At 46.8% G+C, this 21,087-nt stretch overlaps 1 protein-coding gene across 3 annotated transcripts in view; it reads right to left on the reverse strand.

Annotated features, from left to right (window-relative positions):
* LOC139159800 (zinc finger protein with KRAB and SCAN domains 7-like) overlaps window positions 1-21,087 on the reverse strand; it is a 52,177-nt gene that overhangs the window by 21,399 nt on the left and 9,691 nt on the right. For 2 of the 3 annotated variants that reach the window (XM_070737191.1, XM_070737190.1), the window contains exons 2-7: window positions 13,987-14,767; window positions 11,747-11,822; window positions 9,742-9,827; window positions 9,024-9,111; window positions 6,101-6,208; window positions 2,699-3,355 (exon numbers count right to left, since the gene is read on the reverse strand). In XM_070737191.1, coding sequence (XP_070593292.1) covers window positions 2,699-3,355; window positions 6,101-6,208; window positions 9,024-9,111; window positions 9,742-9,827; window positions 11,747-11,822; window positions 13,987-14,634 — 1,663 coding nt within the window. In that variant the 5' untranslated portion in view covers window positions 14,635-14,767. The remainder of the gene's footprint in view (window positions 1-2,698; window positions 3,356-6,100; window positions 6,209-9,023; window positions 9,112-9,741; window positions 9,828-11,746; window positions 11,823-13,986; window positions 14,768-21,087) is intronic. The other variant, XM_070737192.1, reaches the window with a different exon arrangement.

Here is a 21,087-nt window from a genome sequence, read left to right on the forward strand (position 1 = left end):
GTCCAGCAGCACGTCCAACCGCCACCGTCAGGGCTCCTGCTTGCAGTCAGCTGAGAGAGAGAGAGCGCTCCCTCTCGCCGCCGCCTGGAGCTCCCTCTCGCCGTCGCCATCTTCCCGCGACTGCCTGCGGCCGCTGCAGCCACCCCCCTCCCACTTCCACCACCAGTGCCCTCCCGCCGGGCCACAAAGGACACTTGCCGCCGACGCCAGGGAAGCTCCAGCTGGGCGGGGCGCTGCCGGTGCCTCCGTCCTGGGGCTCCCACTCGCAGCTGTCCCTCGGCTCCTGCCTGATGCCGCGGTTTATGGCGCTCTCCTGCTGGGCCCCAAAGAAGGAAGGCGGGAAAAAGGCGTGAAGAATGAAGCTCTCCTTCTTCCTGCCTTCCTTCTTTGGGGCCTAGCAGGAGAGCGCCGAAAACCGCGGCATCAAGCAGGAGCCGGGGGACAGCTGCGAGCGGGAGCTCCAGGTCGGCACCAGCAGCGCCCCACCCAGCTGAAGCTTCCCTAGGCGCTTCGTGGCACACCTGACCGTGTCTCGCGGCACACTACACCGGTTGGGAAACGCTGCTCCAGACTATACAGATTGAGTTCATTAAGTCTTTCCTGATACGTTTTATGCTTAAGACCTTCCACCATTTTTGTAGCCCATCTTTGGACCCATTCAATTTTGTCAATATCTTTTTGTAGGTGAGATCTCCAGAACTGAACACAGTATTCCAAATGGGGTCTCACCAGCACTCTATATAGCGGGATCACAATCTCCCTCTTCCTGCTTGTTATACTTCTAGCTATGCAGCCAAGCATCCTACTTGCTTTCCCTACCGCCTGACTGCACTGTTCACCCATTTTGAGACTGTCAGAAATCACTACCCCTAAATCCTTTTCTTCTGAAGATTTTGCTAACACAGAACTGCCAATACAATACTCAGATTGAGGATTCCTTTTCCCCAAGTGCATGTGGCCAGGACGTCACGAGAGGGGAAAAAGGAGGAGGGTCGCCGGAGAGTGCAGGAGCAAAGCAACCCCTGTACCTGCCTTTGCTCGCTTGGGGGTGTCTCCACGCATGCGGCTCAGGAGCCACAGGTTGCCGACTCCTGCTCTATTAGAAAGAAAATATTGTTTTCTGGCAGTTCGACATTATTGCTCAGTTCTAACATTCTATCGACTTTTGCTTTACGCTCTGCGTATTTCCGTGTTTTTGAAGGCATGTCTTTCATAGCATTTAAACACAGGTAGTCCTTGACTTACAACAACACCTCATTTAGTGACCGTTCAAAGTTACAATGGCACTGCAAAAAAGTGACTTAGGATGAGTTTTCACAGTTGCAACCTTCGTAGCTTCCCCAAGATTGTGTGATCGAAATTCAGGTACTTGGCCTTTGGTTCATACCTATGACAGGATGTCCAGGGGGAAAGCATTTTGAAATTCCCTTATACAGTAATACCTCATGATACGAACTTAATTGGTGCAAGGAGGAGGTTCGTAAGACGAAAGGTTCGTAAGACGAAACATTGTTTCCCATAGGAAACAATGTAAAGTCAATTAATCCGTGCAACCAAAAAAACCCCCGCAAAAAAACGGCTTTCGGCGACTGCTGGGAAGCGGCGCGGCTGTTTTAAAAGGTGACAGCCGGCCTGGGGGGCTTGCCAGCAACCTCCCGAACCGAACCCGGGGTTCAGAAAAATTTTGCCTCTTCTTACGAACTTTGTTCGAGTTACGAACCGGCGTTCGGGAGGCTTCTGGGAAGCCCCGCCGCCCGGCTGTCACCTTTTAAAACAGCCGCGCGGCTTCCCAGCAGTCTCCGAACGTCGGTTCGTAACTCGAAAAAAGTTCGTAAGAAGAGGCAAAATTTTTCTGAACCCTGGGTTCGTATCACGAGTTGTTCGTAAGACGAGGGGTTCGTATCTTGAGGTACCACTGTATTTCCCTGTAGCTTGCAATCTAGTTAAGGCGCGGTCTTGGATGAGGTCGTACCAAACGGCTAAGCCGTGGAGAAATATCAGGAGCTGAGGAAGCAAGTTGTTGCCACAGTTATGCTCATTTTTGCTTGACTCTGCCAGGCAGCGCAATCCGTGTTTTTTTTTAAATATGATTTTCCACTGACTTTTAAACATTTAAATTTAATAATTAATTCAATAATTCCCTGATATTTCCCAAACTGCCGGTTTTCCTGATAATTCCCTGATTTCCAGGTTTTATGGACACCTTGATATGAGGGTTGTCATGTCGCAGGATCTGACGGTTGCTGTGTAATCAACATTTGCAAAGCCATGGAGGAAACCAGATTCATTTAACAACCGGGTGACTGACTTATCCAACTGCAGTGAGCTATTTAACCACTGTGGCAAAAAAAAAAGGCTGCAAAATTGGGCAAAACTCGCTTTAAAAATGGCACTTAGCTTTATAATAACGCTTCATAGGGCTTTAAGCATTTACAGAGCCAGTATGTTGCTGCCCCCCAAAAAATCGGAGTCCTCATTTTACCGACCCCAGAAGAACGGAAGGCTGAGTCAACCTTGACTCAGTCACAAATTGCCAAATTGCTGGCAGCCAGCAGTCAGTAGCCTGCAGTACTGCATTCTAAGCACTGCGCACCCCGCGGCACCTATGCCTCGCTCAACGAGAAACTCCGGGCTCAATCGTGGTCGTACGTTGAGGACTGCCTGCCAAAACGCACCAATCCAAGCGTCACAGACTCACCTCTGCGCCTTAACTGCCGCGAGGAAGACCTCCCATTGGTGTGCAGCCTCCGGTGCCGGCAGAGGTTGGACTGCCACCGGAACATCTTGCCACACTCCGTACATTGGTACGTTTTCTCATCGGTGTGGACTTTCATGTGCTCGGCAAGTCCCGACTGGCTCCTTTTAACGACGCCGCATTTAAAGCAGATGTATTCCTTTTTTGTTTGGTAGCCGGTGTTTTTCGCCCCGGCTTTTTTCCTGCGTCCGTTATCGCCCGGCGGTAGGTGAGTCCTCTGGTGATTCTTAAAACACGCCTGGCCTCGGTATGTTTTCCCACATTCAAGACACACGAAACGCTGTTTCTCTACGTGTCTTTTCATATGTCTTAGCAGATCCGAGTAAAAGTAACATTTGTGTCCACACTCGGGACAGGTGTGTCTCTTCTCCGATGGGTAATATTTGTTCTTTTTCTTACAGGCTCTTCTCCGACGTCGGAGGCATCTCTTCTTTGGCGTCTTTCCTTTCTGCTGCCTTGAGCTCAGCAGTTTCTGGGGATCGAGCTGGGAAAACTCGGGGTCTAAGGATTCTTCCTCTTGCAGGGGTTCAAAGTCATCTTCTGTCTCTGAACTGGCCTGGTCAAAATTCTCTACTTTGATCTCCCCTGCGATTCTTTTACCTGGTGACGAAGGGCGGGAGAAAACACGAGAAGTCACTTTCCAGGCACTGTACAACGCGAGTTTTGTTTCAGTCAAAAACAGTGAGGTGAAATGGCGTCAGGCAAACTTTGGCCCACGGGTTCATTCGCGCAGGCGGGGGAGGAAGCGAAGCGTACAAGGACACAAGCGAGCGGTCAGACGAGGAGACCCGAAACTCATTCAGTGGCGGGATTCAAATCATTTTATCAGCTGGTTTTCTCTGCCCTAAGGGCCGGCCGGGTGGGCTGGGCCCACTCGGCGTCACTCATGTCAAGGGGTACTTCGCCTCACCCTGCCTCCCGCGGGGATGCTGCAACGGTCGTAAGTGTGAAAAATGGCCATACGTCACTCTTTTCAGTGCCCTTGTGACTTTGAATCAGGGCGTCCAGAGGGAAAGCATTTTGAAATTCCCCGATATTTCCCTGACGTTTCCCTGTAACTTGCGATCTAGTTAAGGCGCGGTCGTAGGTGATGTCATACCAAACGGCTAAGCCGTGGAGAAATATCGGTAGCTGAGGAAGCAAGCTGTTGCCACAGTTATGCTCATTATTGCTTGACTCTGCCAGGCAGCGCGATCCATTGGGGTTTTTTAAACATGATTTCCCCCTGACTTTTAAACGTTTTAATAGTTTGTTCCCCCCCGATTTTTTCTTTTTTTTCACTAATTCCCCGATTATTTCTCAAACCGCCAATTTCCCTGATACAGTGGTACCTCTACCTAAGAACGCCTCTACTTACGAACATTTCTAGATAAGAACCAGATGTTCAAGATTTTTTTGCCTCTTCTCAAGAACCATTTTCCACTTACAAACCCAAGCCTCCGAAACTGTAACCGGAAAAGGTGGGGAGAAGCCTCCGTGGGGCCTCTCTAGGAATCTCCTGGGAGGAAACAGGGCCGGAAAAGGTGGGGGGAAGCCTCTGTGGGGCCTCTCTAGGAATCTCCTGGGAGGAAACAGGGCCTCCATCCTCCCTGTGGTTTCCCCAGTCACATGCATTATTTGCTTTTACATTGATTCCTATGGGAAAAATTGCTTCTTCCTACAAACTTTTCTACTTAAGAACCTGGTCACGGAACAAATTAAGTTCGTAAGTAGAGGTAACACTGTAATTCCCTGAATTCCCTGTTTCCAGATTTGCTAGGCATCCTGTTGAATGGTCACTAAATGAACTGTTGTAAGTCCCAGGATTACCTATACTAAAATAGAAAAAGCTTCTTTGCTTGCAAAAATCTGCCCTAAATACCAACCATTAGATTAGAAATGGAGGAATACACACTGAGTCCTTGGAGAGGGGAGGCATACCAATCCAATTAAAGCTTTAAAAAACTCCTGAAGATCAAATGACAATCACAGCTATCATGGAAACCTAAAACATTCTGTCTGAATGTCAGACCTGGAAACCCATCTTGCGCACAAGGGTCTGTTCTGGATCCTATTCTTTTTAATATGTTTGTGAGTGACATAAGGGAAGGTTTGGTAGGGAAGGTTTGCCTATTTGCCGATGACTCTAAAGTGTGCAATAGGGTTGATATTCCTGGAGGCATCTGTAAAATGGCAAATTATTTAGCTTTACTAGATAAGTGGTCAAAGCAATGGAAACTGCAGTTTAATGTTTCCAAATGTAAAACAATGCACTTGGGGAAAAGGAATCCTCAATCTGAGTTTTGTATTGGCAGTTCTGTGTTAGCAAAAACTTCAGAAGAGAAGGATTTAGCGGTAGTGATTTCTGACAGTCTCAAAATGGGTGAATAGTGCGGTCAGGCTGTAGGGAAAGCAAGTAGAATGCTTGGCTGCATAGCTAGAGATATAACAAGCAGGAAGAGGGGGACTGTGATCCCGCTATATACAGCACTGGTGAGACCACATTTGGAATACTGTGTTCAGTTCTGCAGACCTCACCTACAAAAAGATATTGATAAAATTGAACGGGTCCAAAGACGGGCTACAAAAATGGTGGAAGGTCTTAAGGATAAAACTTATCAGGAAAGACTTCAATGAACTCAATCTGTATAGTCTGGAGGACAGACGGGAAAGGGTGGACATGACTGAAACATTTAAATATGTTAAAGGATTAAGTTCAGGAGGGAAGTGTTTTTAATAGGAAAGTAAACAAAAACAAGGGGGCACAATCTGTGGTTAGTTGGGGGAAAGGTCAGAAGCAACGTGAGAAAATATTATTTTACTGAATGAGTAGTAGATGCTTGGAACAAACTTCCAGCAGACGTGGTTGATAAATCCACAGTGACCGAATTTAAACATGCCTGGTATAAACATATATCCATCCTAAAATAAAATACAGGAAATAGTATAAGGGCAAATTAAATGGACCATGAGGTCTTTTTCTGCCATCAATCTTCTGTGGTTCTAGGTTACCCTCGTTCTGTGCTTTGAAAAAAGTCCTCCTGCCTTACCTCCGGAGTAAAACTGACCTTTATTTCTTTGCCCGAAGCACAGCTGATTAGATCCTCAGCTGTGTTTTGGGCCGAAACCACCCTTCTGAGCATGTGCGGAAGTGAAATCACAAGAGGGGATGTAGCGTGTTAAGAGCAACCCCGCCTGCGCGAGAATCGTCACGAGGCGCATCGGTGGTGAAGGTTAAGTGGAACCCCTTCCCTGCTACAGATGTTGGCTTGACATCATAAAACAAGACCCTGCGTTGGAAGATACTTCTCCCACTCTCTATCTGTGTGGTGGTTAGGCAGGCATGCACGCACATTACATACTTACCAAACTGGGCGCTGGGAATTTGATCCCCGTGCTCAGGCCTCTCCTGGAAGGCGCCTTGTGGCTGATCAGTTTGGGGGTCGAGTTCGGGTGTAGGAACCAGGAGTCCTTCTTCAGTTGGGAATATGTGAAAAAACAGACAAAGAGGGAGAAAGAGAACAAAACAGATAGGGAGTCAGGACATCAGGGAATGATTCTCATCCCGTCTGAAAGGAAATCACATTTTTACAGGGTGTCCAGGGGGAAAACATTTTGAAATTCCCTGACATTTCCCTGCAACTTGCGATCTAGTTAAGCCATGGAGAAATATTGGTAACTGAGGAAGCAAGTTTTTGACACAGTTATGCTCATTTATATTATTATTATTATTATTATTATTATTATTATTATTATTATTATTATATATGAGGACATGCGAGGTGTTGCTGTATTATTATTATAATATTATGTCAATACAACATAGCAAACAAGATCACTATGCTGGATTTCATATTTCACCACCAGTCGGACACTTCCCAAGCACCTAAGACTGAGTGATGTAGCGGCGAATTATGTTTGCCGATCCCAGTAAAGTGGCCTTTTGCAATTGACAGACGGAGATTTTGTCAATTCCGATGGTTTTCAAATGTCCAGAGATCCTTTGGCACTGCGCCCAGCATCAAAGGATCTCAGCGGACATTTGAAAACCATCAGAATTGACAAAATCTCCATCTGTCAATTGCAAAAGGCTGCTTTACTGGGATCGGCAAACATAATTCGCCGCTACATCACTATTATTATTATTATTATTATTATTATTATTATTATTATTATTATTATTATTATATTTGTATGCCGCCCCTCTCCACAGACTCGGGGCAGCTCACAGCAGTGATAAAGCAATATACAGTAACAAATCTAACATTAAAAGTCTAAAATAACAAATCTAACATTAAAAGTCTAAAAGCCCCATTATTTAAAAATCATACACACAAACATACCATACATAAAACTACATAGGCAAGGGGAGATGTCTCAGTCCCCCCATGCCTGACGGCAGAGGTGGGTTTTAAGGAGTTTATGAAAGGCAAGGAGGGTGGGGGCAATCCTAATCTCTAATCTTTGCTTGATTCTGCTGGTTTTTTAAAACATAATTCAATACAGTTTGGTTTCCCCCCAATTTATTTTGAATTACCTGATAATTTCCTGATATTTCCCAAACCGCTGATTTTCCTGATAATTCCCTGATTTCCCTGTTTTCCAGGTTTGCTGGACACCCTGTCCTAGGCCGGAGCTGAGTGCCTTCTTCGGGTCCTGTCCGCCAATGTCGGTTGGCAGGACCTTGGGGAAGAGCCTTCTCTGTGGCGGCTCCGACCCTTTGGAATCAACTGCCTCTGGAGATCCATACTGTCTCCACCCTCCCAGTCCTCCCGGAAAGCCATTAAGACCTGGGTTTTTTTGGCAGGCCTGGAATTAAGAACGGCTACGTGTATGTATGGTTTTTAGGTTTTTATATATTTTTATAATATTGCTGTTTTATCATTGTTGTACTTTGTATTGCTTTTAGTAATTACTGTTAGCCGCCCTGAGTCCTGTTGGAATGGGCAGCATACAAATAAAAATAAAATAAATACATACATACAGACATACATACTGAGGTTGATAAATACAGTGGTACGTCTACTTGAGAACTTAATTCGTTCCGTGACCAGGTTCTTAAGTAGAAACATTGTTAAGTATAAGCAATTTTTCCCATAGGAATCAATGTAAAAGCCAACAATGTGTGCAAACCCATTAGGAAATAAATAAATAAAAGTTTGGAGTTTGGGTGGGAGGAGGAGGAGGAAGAAGAGGAGGAGGAGAGTTGTTGCCGAAGGAAGAAGGTGAGGTGAGGGGAATAAAAAAAATCCCAAACTTTAAGGCTTAAAAAAAAAAAGAGGGACTCTTAGACGGCGAGGAGGAGTATGCGCCTCCTATACCCGGGGCGAGGCTGCCTCCCATACACTGGCTGCTGCTGCTTCCTCTTCCTTCCCATGCTGATGGGCTCCCCTCTGCTCTCGCTCTGTAGCCGGCGCCTTTCCTTCACTGTGGTGACTGCTCGGCTGCCCAGAGCGAAGGGAGCGTTTCTTTTCTCTGGGCGCTGGCAGAGATTTATTCCCTGTTCAAGCGCCCAGAGAAAGGAAGATGCTTCGTTCGCTCTGGACTGCCAAAGCCACCTTAAGTGCCACCAAAAGGCTCTTCTCTGGCAGACCGAGATGGCCGGGATTAAAGGGGGAACGGCAGGAAACTGGCCGGGCCTTCGAGCCGGTCTCAAATTTCCTGGGGTAATTTTTCCGGGCTTGGGTTCTTAAGTAGAGGCAAAAAAATCTTGAACACCTGGTTCTTATCTAGAAAAGCTCTTAAGTAGAGGCGTTCTTAGGTAGAGGTACCACTGTACTGGCTTAAGCCTACTCTGACAACCCTTTTCAGTGCATCCCGCCATTTAAAGAACATATTATTATTATTATTATTATTATTATTATTATTATTATTATTATTATTATTAAGATTTGTATGCCGCCCCTCTCCGTAGACTCGGGGCGGCTCACAACAGTGATAAAAACAATACATAATGACAAATCTAATAATTAGAATCTAAAATAACAATAGTACATTTAAAAAGTCTAAAAAGCAAGGAACCCCAATATATAAAAACATACATACAGTCATATCATGCACAAAAACTACCTAGGCAGGGGGAGATGTCTCAGTTCCCCCACACTTAACGACAGAGGTGGGTTTTAAGGAGCTTACGAAAGGCAAGGAGGGTGGGGGCAGTTCTAATCTCTGGAGGGAGCTGATTCCAGAGGGTCAGAGCCGCCACAGAGAAGGCTTTTGTTTGCTTTGTTGTCAGCTGTGTGGACTCTTGGAAAGCAAAAGTGGGCCTAACAAGATGAAAGATACTCACCCAAGGCACTGGCACTTCCGCCACTCCTACGCATGACTTCCCAATGCAAGGGGGTCTCCTCTAATTCCTCCTTCACACGCACAGGCTCCTGAAAAGAGGGAGGGGACGCCAGGTTCAGTTCTCGCAAACATTTTTCTCAAGAGACACATTTGGCGCAGGATTTTGTCTTCTGGCTAGAGAGGAATTTCAATGTCACCCAGAAGCAGAGTCAGTGTGTAATACTAACAACAGAATAACAGAGTTGGAAGGATATCACCTATACCAGGGGTAGGCAAAGTTGGCTCTTCTATGACTTGTGGACTTCAACTCCCAGAATTCCTGAGCCAATCATGCTAGCTCAGGAATTCTGGGAGTTGAAGTCCACATGTCATCGAAGAGCCAACTTTGCCTACCCCTGACCTATACTCTGCATATATACCAGAATTCCTGAGCCACCATGAGGACCAATGGCCCCTTTATGCCTTGTGGACTTCAACTCCCAGAATTCCTGAGCCATCCACTGGGAGTTGAAATCCACAAGTCCTAAAAAGGCCATCGTTCTCCACCTTTGTTTTAAGACTAGTCTAAGTTCCATTCTTTCCATTATCAAAATTATTAATAATTTTCATTTATTAGCAAATCCATAAATCACCTTCATTTTCCCCAATTTTCAGCCATTTCTTTTTTTTCCGGCAGTTGGTACAGCAATTGCTAAAATCCATTCTGACAGTCTACGTACCTCCGCGGTTCCAGTCGCAGCCATTTGCAGTCCTGCTGATGATGGCTGGGCTAAGGCCGAGTTCCTTGTGGGTGTCATTTCACTGGCTGTGAAACACACACAAAAAAAGTGGAGAAAGGGATCCAGGATTTAGATTTCTTACATTGTCATATTGTTATTATTATTGTTGTGAGCCGCCCCGAGTCTGCGGAGAGGGGCGACATACAAATCTAATAAATTATATTATTATTATTATTATGTCAGTACAACACAGCAAACGATGTCACTATGCTGGATTTCGTATTTCATCACCAGTCGGGCACTTCCCAAGCACCTAGGACTGCGTGATGTAGCGGCGAATTATGTTTGCCAATCCCAGTAAAGCGGCCTTTTGCAATTGACAGATGGAGATTTTGTCGATTCCGATGGTTTTCAAATGTCCGCTGAGATCCTTTGGTACTGCGCTCAGCGTGCCAAGTACCACTGGGACCACTTTCACGGGCTTATGCCAGAGTCGTTGCAGCTCGATTTTTAGATCTTCGTATTTCACTAATTTCTCTAGCTGCTTCTCCTCAATTCTGCTGTCCCCTGGGATTGCGATGTCGATGATCCATACTTTCTTTTTCTCCACGATCACAATGTCTGGTGTGTTATACTTCAGAATTCGGTCAGTCTGAAGTCGGAAGTCCCACAGTAGTTTTGCTTGCTCATTTTCGACCACTTTTTCGGGCTTATGATCCCACCAGTTCTTTGCCACTGCTAAATGGTAATTCCGGCACAAGTTCCAGTATTATTACAGTGATCCCCCGGTTATTGCGTCCCTGACCATTGCGAACAGGCTAATTTGCGATTTTTGAACCCGGAAGTCAGAACGCCATCTGCGCATGCGTGCCCTTTTTTTCTATGGGCACGCATGCGTAGATGGCGCCGGGCAGATCAGCTGCTGGGCGGCTTCCCTAGGTCTTCCCCCTCTTGGCGGGCATCAGTGAGGAGTTTCCCCACCGCCCACGCAAACTCCTCGCTGCTGCCGCTTCGCTCGGGCCGCTTCCCAGCTGAGTACTCAGCTGGGAAGCGGCCCGAGCGAACGGCTTGTCCTCAGCCTGCCCACGCCGTTCGCTCCCTCTCTTGCTGGCGGGAGAGCGAGAAGCCCTCCCAGCACCCGCTCGCCCACCGTTCGCCGCTCGCCCGCCCTTCGCCCGGCCACCCGCCGTTCGCTTGCTGCTCGCCCGGCCACCCGGGTTCGTTTGGCTTGAGGGCTCAGTTGGGAAGGCGCGCGGGTGTTTTAAAACGTCGCCGCCGACATGGGGGGCTTGCTAGCACCCCCCCAAACCCGGGTTGGGGGTTCGGGAGGGTGCTAGCGAGCCCCCCATGTCGGCGGCGACGTTTTAAAACACCCGCGCGGCTTTCCAATGAGTCCCGAAGACAAACGCGGAAGTTTGACGTTTGTCTTCGGGACTCATTGGAAAGCCGCGCGGGTGTTTTAAAACATTGCCGCCGACATGGGGGGCTCGCTAGCACCCCCCCAAACCCTGGTTGGGGGTTCGGGGGGGTGCTAGCGAGCCCCCCATGTCGGCGGCAACGTTTTAAAACACCCGCGTGGCTTTCCAATGAGTCCCGAAGACAAACGCGGAAGTTTGACGTTTGTCTTCGGGACTCATTGGAAAGCCGCGCGGGTGTTTTAAAACGTCGCCGCCGACATGGGGGGCTCGCTAGCACCCCCCCGAACCCCCAACCCGGGTTAGGGGGGGTGTTAGCGAGCCCCCCATGTTGGCGGCGACGTTTTTAAAACAGCCGCGCCGCCCCCAATCTTCGGCTCCTCGCTAGCGCTGCGGAAGTAAAAACACCATCTGCACATGCGCAGATGGTGTTTTTACTTCCGCAGCGCTACTTCGTGAAAACCCGCTCGTTGCGGGGGGTCCTGGAACGGAACCCTCGCAATGATCGGGGGATCACTGTATTATTATTAATAATAATTATTATTATTATTCCTTCCTCAAGCAACCAATTTCCCCCCCTTCCAACTGACCTCCAGGGTGGTGGTAGTGCTGCCTCTGCCTCCCCTCGGACTCCAGGGAACTAACCGAGGCCTCTGGCAAAGGAACCTAAGAAGGACAAAGAATGAGATGTCAATAACGGCCGTGCTGAATTTTTCTCATTTTCTGCTTTTTTCAAGCAATGAAAACATTACATCGGGACTGATTAATATGGACTAGTTGCACACAATTCTTCACTTGGTTACTGAACTCATCCCCCTCCCCACTCCCGGTTCACACAATGTTACAGATGCTAAGCGAGCTTAAAGCTAACAAGACTAAACCCATTGTGCAAACCCAAAAGTCTTCTAAACCTGGATAAGGGTGAAAGTTTGTTCTCCGAGTTTGTGGGTCGGTTTCCGAATGTTTCATGACCAGGCTAGGTAACATCTCCAGCGGAGTTTAGGGGATGTCAGTGTTGGTCTTCTACTTGTCTATAAGGGCTTTGTGGGGTCAGCAGGTTTTGTGAAGGGCTCAGGGTCATTTATTATATTTTTGGCCTTACTGCATGATAGATTAGGTTGAATGTGTGTGACTGCATAGCTAGGGGTTTTATTATGTTATTAATGTCTTTAAATGGATCTAATTTTTTATTGTTAGATTTGTAATGTATTGTATTATTGCTATGCTGTGAGCCGCCCCGAGTCTTCGGAGAGGGGCGGCATACAAATCTAATAAACTATAACTATAACGATGTCAGGTATGAGCCTCGGTGGCGTAGTGGTTGGAGTGCAGTACTGCAGGCTACTTCTGCTGACTACCGGCTGGCTGAAATTTGGTAGTTTGAATCTTATCAGGGGTCAAGGTTGACTCAGCCTTCCACCCTTCCAAAGTCTGAGGTAAAATGAGGCCCCAGATTGTTGGGATTAATAGGCCGATTCTGTAAAACCCGCTTAGCACCATGTAAAGCACCGTGAAGCTGTATATAATGAGGTTGATTGTGTGCTTGTTTTTTACATATTGGGATTCTTTTGGATTTTTAAACTTAAAACTGTAATTTAGATTGCAAAATATTAGATTTGTTACTATGTTTTGTTTCCCATTGTTGTGAGCCGCCCCGAGTCTACGGAGAGGGGCGGCATATAAATCCAATAAATCTAATCTAATCTGATTGTGAGAGGAATGTTTTTACGATGGGGTTTAACTGTTTGTATTGTATTTTATTGTTCGCCGCCCTGAGGGGATGGGCGGCATATAAATGTAACCAAATCCAATCCAATCCTATATAAGCCTAAATGCTATTGCTAGTGCTATGGGTCTAGTGATGTGAGGGATCTTATGAAGGATCAGGTGTGAGTCACATCAAATGAGGGTCTTTTGAGGGGTGAGGGAACAGTTGTGGGTCTAGTGATGTGAAGGGTCAGGTACGGGCTGCATCGGGTGAGAGTTCTGTGAGGGGTGTTGTGAGGGACACGTCATATGTGGGTGTTCTGAGGGGTTAGATGGGGGTTACGTCAGGTGTGGGTGTTGTGAGGGGATAGCAAAGGTTGGGTCAGGTGAGGGTCTTGTGAGGAAGCCTTTTATAAGCAGAAGAACTGCAACCCTGACAATCTTGGAGAAGGAATCTCTGTCCTCATCCTTTATCTGAGCTACAGATATTCACCAGTATAGCAGGCTTATCTTGGAGGATATCCTGGGGAGTGGCGGCCTCATAAATTTGCCTGTCTAGGATTTAATCAGCAAAAGAGCCTTCTCCAACTTGGAGAGACCTCCTCCTCCTCCTGTACGGGGCTGGATGGGAAACAGAAGCATCTACAAGCAGGGAACTCTAGCCATGGCAACTTTATGACCGGTGGACCTCAACCCTCAGAATTCCTCAGCCACAGCACAACTGGCTGAGGAATTCTGGGAGTTGAAGTCCACCAGTCGTAACCTTGCCATGGTTTTAAAGACTCCTGATCTACAGTGACTCTTCCTTCTCCCTGGAAAGAACAAGGAGAGCCAGACAAGGCGCAATGGATGGAAGCTGTCCAAGGAGAGATTCAACCTGGAAACAAGGAGGAACTTTCTGACTGTGGGAGTGATCAACCAGTGGAATGGCCTGCCAGTGGAGGTTGTGAACGGGCCAACACTAGAGGCTTTCAAGAAAAGACTGGACTAGCATGATGTAGGGTCTCCTGCACCAGCAGGGGGTTGGACTAGATAACCTGCAAGGTCCCTTCCAACTCTAATAATAAATAAAAATAAATAAAAACAACGGAGAGCACCCAGGCCCCAAATGTCCATTCCTCACCTGCCAGGGCGCATGGCGGTGGCCTATCAGGAACTCTTCTGCCAACGCAACCATCTCGACGCAATCCTTCGGCCCGCACTCCCGCACCCAGTTCTGGGCTTCGGTGGGCAATATCCCCAGAAGGTGTTCTTGGATGATCAGCTCGAGGATCTGCTCCTTGGTGTGGCTTTCGGGTTTCAACCACTGGCGGCAAAGATCCTGGAGTTGGCTGTACACCCGGCGGGGCCCTTCCAGCTCCTGGTAGCAGCACTGACGGAAATGCTGGCGTTTCATTTCCACGCGGAGAGCGTCCGCCCGCAAGATGGCGGCCTTCACCTTAGCGTAGTCGCTCCGATCCCGGGGATCCAGCCTGTAGAGGGACTGCTCCATCCCTGCCCGGAAGGCTGGGAGCAGCTGGCGCACCCATTCTTCTCGGGGCCACTGGCAAACTTCGGCCACTTGTTCGAAGGCCAACAGGAACGCCCCCACGTCATTCCAGGGCGCCGTCTGGGCGGGTTGCAGCGTGTTCAGAAATTCCTGCCACTGGGCCTCCCACTGCTGGGGTAAGGCCACCTCTGGCGGTTGGTTCAGCTGCCTCGGCCCCCCTTTAAAATACATCACCTGGACAATGCGCGGGACTTTTCCTGAGCCTTCCAAACTCTTTTCCATGGTTTTTTTGAGCCTTGCTCTGGGACGGAGAGGCGGACCCGACAGCTCCCCTGCCGGTTCTGGCGTCTTTCTGAAGTTTTCAGGTTTTCTTCCCAAAGAACCCCATAAAGGGAGAAAGGGTGTGGAGGACTTTCTGGAAGACAAATGAGAAAGACACCTGTCAGGGTGAGAAAGAGAAAGAGAGACAGAGGGAGGATGGAAAGGAAAAGAGGAGGGAGGGAAAGAGAACGAGAGAGAGGGAGAGGAGAGAAAGAAAAGAGAGACAAAGAGAAAAAGAGAGCAAGTGAGAGCAAGCGAGAGACAGGGAAGGAGGGAAAAAGAACGAGAAGAGGAGAGAAAGAAAGGAGGAAAAGAAAGAGAGGGAGCAAGTGAGAGACAGGGAGGGAAAGAGAAGGAGGGAGGGGAAGTGAGGGGAAGAGGGGGGGAAGAAAGGAGAAAGAGAAGGAACAAGTGAGAGACAGAGAGGAAAAAAGGAGGGAAAGAGAATGAGAAGAGGAGAGAAAGAAAGAAAAGAGGAAGAGAAAAAGAGGGAACAAGCGAGAGACAGGGAAAGAGAAGGGAGGGAAAGAGGGTTTAATGATGGTTGTTAAGCAAAGCCATTCGTTCGAAGGGATGTCCTTTTCCCCCGGTTTTAAAATTTTAGGATGTATGGTAGTCAATAACGCTTGTAAAAAGTGTGCACAACAGCTTATACAAGAAGATTTTCTATGTTTAAGAACGAAAGGCAGCATTTCTAAGCTATAAAATTTCTCTTTTGGCCAGACCTCAAGTACAAGTAGCCCTCAAGTTATAACAGTTCATTTAGTGACTGTTCAAACTTACCAACCGCACTGGAAAAAAGGGACTTGGGACATTATTATTTATTATAATGTATAGTATATACCCACCTATATTATATATAGGTATGCATATATAAATATATTTATAAATGTATACATTATCCTAATGGACTCAGGGCGGCGTACAGAATAAAACAAAGTACAAAATTTAAAACCCCCGATATTAAAAAACATTTTAAAAGATATTCATCCATCACTCATCCATTACTACTACTAGTGTTATCAGAGTGTTATCATTCAACAGCCCCAGGCCTGCCGCCAATCTGGGTTTTTTTTAAAGCTTTCCAAAACGCCAGCAGGGCCTTCTTTTTTTGCACTTACAATCATAGCGGCATCCCCATGGCCTCGTGGTTTTGGCTCCGTAAGACGCACTTTTATTCCTCCCAAAAGTGGATGGAAATGTCTGTGCGTCTACAGAGCGAATATGGGTGAACGGTGGCAGCAGCAAACGGCGGCAGCAATCCCCACCCCCTGGAACAGCTGGTCACTTATCCAACCGCGATTCCCCTGTTTGAAACATAGAAGACTGACGGCAGAAAAAGACCTCATGGTCCATCTAGTCTGCCCTTATACTATTTCCTGTATTTTATCTTAGGATGGATATATGTTTATCCCAGGCATGTTTCAATTCAGTTACTGTGGATTTACCAACCACGTCTGCTGGAAGTTTGTTCCAAGGATCTACTACTCTTTCAGTAAAATAATATTTCCTCACGTTGCTTTTGATCTTTCCCCCAACTAACTTCAGATTGTGCCCCCTTTTTCTTGTGTTCACTTTCCTATTAAAAACACTTCCCTCCTGAACCTTATTTAACCCTTTAACATATTTAAATGTTTCGATCATGCCCCCCCTTCCCTTCTGTCCTCCAGACTATACAGATTGAGTCCATTAAGTCTTTCCTGATACGTTTTATGCTTAAGACCTTCCACCATTCTTGTAGCCCGTCTTTGGACCCGTTCAATTTTGTCAATATCTTTTTGTAGGTGAGGTCTCCAGAACTGAACACAGTATTCCAAATGTGGTCTCACCAACATTCTGTATAGCGGGATCACAATCTCCCTCTTCCTGCTTGCTAAACCTCTAGCTATGCAGCCAAGCATCCTACTTGCTTTTCTTACTGCCCGACCACACTGCTCACCCATTTTGAGACTGTCAGAAATCACTACCCCTAAATTTTTGCTAACACAGAACTGCCAATGCAATACTCAGATTGAGGATTCCTTTTCCCCAAGTGCATTGTTTTACATTTGGCAAAGGCTCCAGGGTTCCCCAGCGCAGGCAGAAAACACGGAGGACACAGGCTGTTTTGCTGCAAGGACGCTACCAGATGGATGCTGGGAGGCAGAGGTAGATTTCCCCCCCTTGTTTTCCTCCTCTAAACCTAGGTGCGTCTTGCGGAGCGAAAAATAAGGTACATTCAGAAACGTGGGAGACTGACATCGCATGTGTGATGGAAGCAATCTCCAAAGGTCATGCCATCCCCTTTTGCGACCATCCTGTCAAGCGAAAATGGGGAAGCCAGATTCACTTAACAACCGAGTTATTGACTTAAACAAAGGCAGCAATTTACTTAACAACTGTTCTACTCTCGGGTTTCTGGTAATTTTCCACATCCAGGAAAATCACTTCTTTGAAATAAAGCTCACTCTTTATTTTTTCACACAAACTGGGTAAGATATAAAACGCAATGCAAAGTCAAAGGAGCGTGAAGCAAAACACAGTTCTTCCTCACTTAGAAATAATTCTTGACTCAGAGGCTGGGAAGCGTGCCAAAATCCAATTAGTTCTAAATCCGTAGATAACACACCCACTGCTATAAATCAAAGCCAGACCAGAGGCTCACCGACAACTTTTTTTTATGAGCACAGGGATGCAGTTCAGAAAATCTCTGGGAGACAAAGCCCATTCTCTCTCTCTCTCTCTCTCTCCATTAGATTTGTATGCCGCTCCTCTCCGAAGACTCGGAGCGGCTCACAACAAGAAAAAAGTACAAATCCAATAGTTAAAAACATTTAAAAACCCCTTAACATAAAAAAACAGTCATACATCTCAGACAAATCATACATACAGCGAAAACAGCCCAGGGGAATCAATTCCCCCATGCTTGACGACAGAGGTGGGTTTTAAGGAGTTTGCGAAAGGCAAGGAGGGTGGGGGCAATCCTAATCTCCGGGGGGTGGAGTTGATTCCAGAGGATCGGGGCCGCCACAGAGAAGGCTCTTCCCCTGGGCCCCGCCAGACGACACTGTTTCGTCGACAGGACCCGGAGAAGGCCAACTCTGTGGGACCTAACTGGTCGCTGGGATTCGTGCGGCAGAAGGCAGTCCCGGAGATATTCTGGTCAGATGCCATGAAGCACTTTTTATAGGTCATAACCAACACTTTGAATTGTGACCGGAAACTGATCGGCAACCAATGCAGACTGCAGAGTGTTGGTGTAACATGGGCATACTTAGGGAAGCCCATGATTGCTCTCGCAGCTGCATTCTGCACAATCTGAAGTTTACGAACACTCTTCAAAGGTAGCCCCATGTAGAGAGCGTTACTGTAGTCGAACCTCGAGGTGATGAGGGCATGAGTGACTGTGAGTAATGACTCCTGGTCCAGGTAGGGCTGCAACTGGTACACCAGGCGAACCTGGGCAAACGCCCCTCTCGCCACAGCCGAAAAATGTTTCTCTAATGTGAACTGTGGATCGAGGAGGACGCCCAAGTTGCGGACCCTCTCTGAGGGGGTCAGTATTTCTCCCCCCCCCCCGGGTGATGTGACGGACAGATGGAATTGTCCTTGGGAGGCAAAACCCACAGCCACTTATCAGTTTGAGTCTGTTGACACCCATTTAGACCCTAACAGCCTCCAGGCACCTGCACATTTTATCATTTCTTTTCAGGGACGTCAGGGTTTCTCAGCTGTTCCATGTAATAACGTTGTGAGTCCATGCCCCCTTTTTCCAGGCACCCTTCTTTATGTAGCCTGGAAGTGACATCACACCTCAAAGAGCTAAGCCTGTGGATTAATACCTTTTATTTTGGATCTCCTCTCGCCTTTTAGCCATCCTTCGATAGCGTGGGTTAATACACCTATCTTCCCCTAATAAATCTTCCTGAGTATCTGACAGGGACCAATCTCCCATTGTAACATCAGCCCCCTGTCTCTCCCCAGTCACTGTCTGCCTCACTTTTGGCCTCAGCTTCCTGTGACAGCTGAGAGGCCCAGTTCATCCTCCTCAGAATCAGGCATGACCTGAGGTAAACAAGGATCACTCACAACAACAACCGTGGCTTAGAATGGGGCAAAATCCGCTTAACAAACATCTCCCTTAGCAATAGAAAAGTTTAGATCAATTGTGTTCGTAAGTTTAAGTTTTAAGTTTAAGTTTTATTGGATTTGTATGCCGCCCCTCTCCGAAGACTCGGGGCGGCTCACAACAACAGCAATACAAAGCACAAATCCAATATAAGTTAAAAACAATTTAAAACCCATAAATATTAAAAAAAACGATCATTACTACACAATCACACCATTCTCATATATTACAGTCAGAAAAAGGTGGTGCTGGGGGAACAAGATAGTTATTCCCCCCATGCCTGGCGACATAGATAGGCCTTCAACATCTTGCGGAAGGCAGGAAGAGTTGGGGCAATTCGAATCTCCGGGGGGAGTTGATTCCAGAGGGCCGGGGCCGCCACAGAGAAGGCTCTTCTTCTGGGTCCCGCCAAACGGCATTGTTTAGTCGACGGGACCCGGAGAAGGCCAACTCTGTGGGACCTGATTGGTCGCTGGGATTCGTGCGGCAGAAGGCGGTCCCGGAGGTATTCTGATCCGATGCCATGTAGGGCTTTATAGGTCATTACCAGCACTTTAAATTGTGACCGGAAACTGATCGGCAACCAGTGCAGTAAGCCGAGAACCACCTGCATTTTCAGTTTTTCCAGCAGTGAGATTCATTAAACACAGGCCTATTGTTTCCCTTATGGATATTTTAATACCGATAAAGGACAAGAGATACACAGGGTGTGTCAAACTGACAAGCAACCACAATGTTGTGCAAGTAAGGGGATTTGCAATGAGAGCCATTGCACGAAGAGGCAACCAGCCATATACAACAGCCGTTCTGTGAGTGCCCACAATGGGCTCCCACAGACACTAATAGCCAACAGCCCCCCCGCCTCCCAAAAAAAGCTTTCTACCTTCATAAGAGATGTTTCAGGGTGTCAGGTCGAAGCCATCATTTTGAGTTAGGGACTGGCCTGCCACAAGTAGAAAAATACTGTGGGAATTTGGGAGGGGAGGGGGTGGCATGAGAGGGAAAGGTACTAATCACAACAAATTCTTTCCAGTGATTCAAGGTCATCCTTTGTTCAGCACCAGCCAGAAGTACAGGGGAGGATGGTGGACATTGAGAGCACTGGAGTGATCCATGTGATGACTTGTGGGTGTGAGGATGAGGGATGAACTTTAACCTGGGTGGAGAATTCTGGGAAAAGTTAATATCAGGTTGGCTACAGTTTGTAACCAACATGGCTCTGTCAATAAATTGGAGATTGGAAGAAGGCCAAGATTTGGACTTTATTCCTCAGATGTTATTTGGAACGCTGACATTGGGTTCCATATAGCATCCAAAATTAAATCAGTATTGCTCAAAAATTCAAATTTATTAACAGAACCATGTTGATACATGTAGGTGAAACAGGAATCTGAAATTCCCCCGGGGTTTCATCCCCCAGTTGAAAGTTCAAGCCCTTGCCCCCACACCCACAAATCCATCACAATGTCCAATCTTCAATTGCCACTCTGGCAGAATATATATCACATGTTTTTTGCTGAAATTTTAAAATTAAGGGAGACTAGGATGGCACCATTCCGGCCTTGTTCTGGCCTCGTCAGCTACCCACACCCTTACTGGGGATTTGATCCGGCAGCTTCTGCCTTGTAAGGCAGAGAATTAATAGCTGAGCCACCAGACCTGATCCCTTCAGCTCTGTACCAGGGAGGGGCTATATGTTTTTTATGTCGGATTACCCTGGTATATTGAAGGAACGTCACAGCTCCTTTTTGCCTCTAGGCCCAACCCAGGGCCATTTCAAGGCAGCTAATTTATTCATAGCCGACAACTATATTCTGTATGTATCACATGTTTTAAATATATATATATATGTTTTCGTAAATTTTCACGGGTATATGTATGTAGATTGTTCTGAGTTCGGGTTTTGCCCTGTGTAATATTTTGCATGTCTATGCGACGTTTCGGCGAAATCACATTCACCATCATCAGGCTGAAATTCCAATCTTTGTGTTGTTTTCCAATCTTTGTGTTGTTTATAGAGTTTATGTACGGTATGCTTGTGTTGTATGTTTTTTAAATGACGGGTTTTTAGATACTTCCTTTTAATATTAGATTTGCTACATTGTAGTTACTATTATTGTTGTAAGACGCCCCGAGTCTGCGGAGAGGGGCAGCATACAAATCTAATATATATATATATATACAAAATATAGTTTGTCGGCTATAAATATATTACTGCCTTGCAGTGGCCCTGGGTTGGGCCTAGAGGCAAAAAAAGGAGCTGTGACGTTCCTTAAAAATATACCATATATAAGATTTGTATGCTG

This window comes from Erythrolamprus reginae, chromosome 2 (genome assembly GCF_031021105.1).
Source record: "Erythrolamprus reginae isolate rEryReg1 chromosome 2, rEryReg1.hap1, whole genome shotgun sequence".
Taxonomy (NCBI): Eukaryota; Metazoa; Chordata; class Lepidosauria; order Squamata; family Dipsadidae; genus Erythrolamprus; species Erythrolamprus reginae.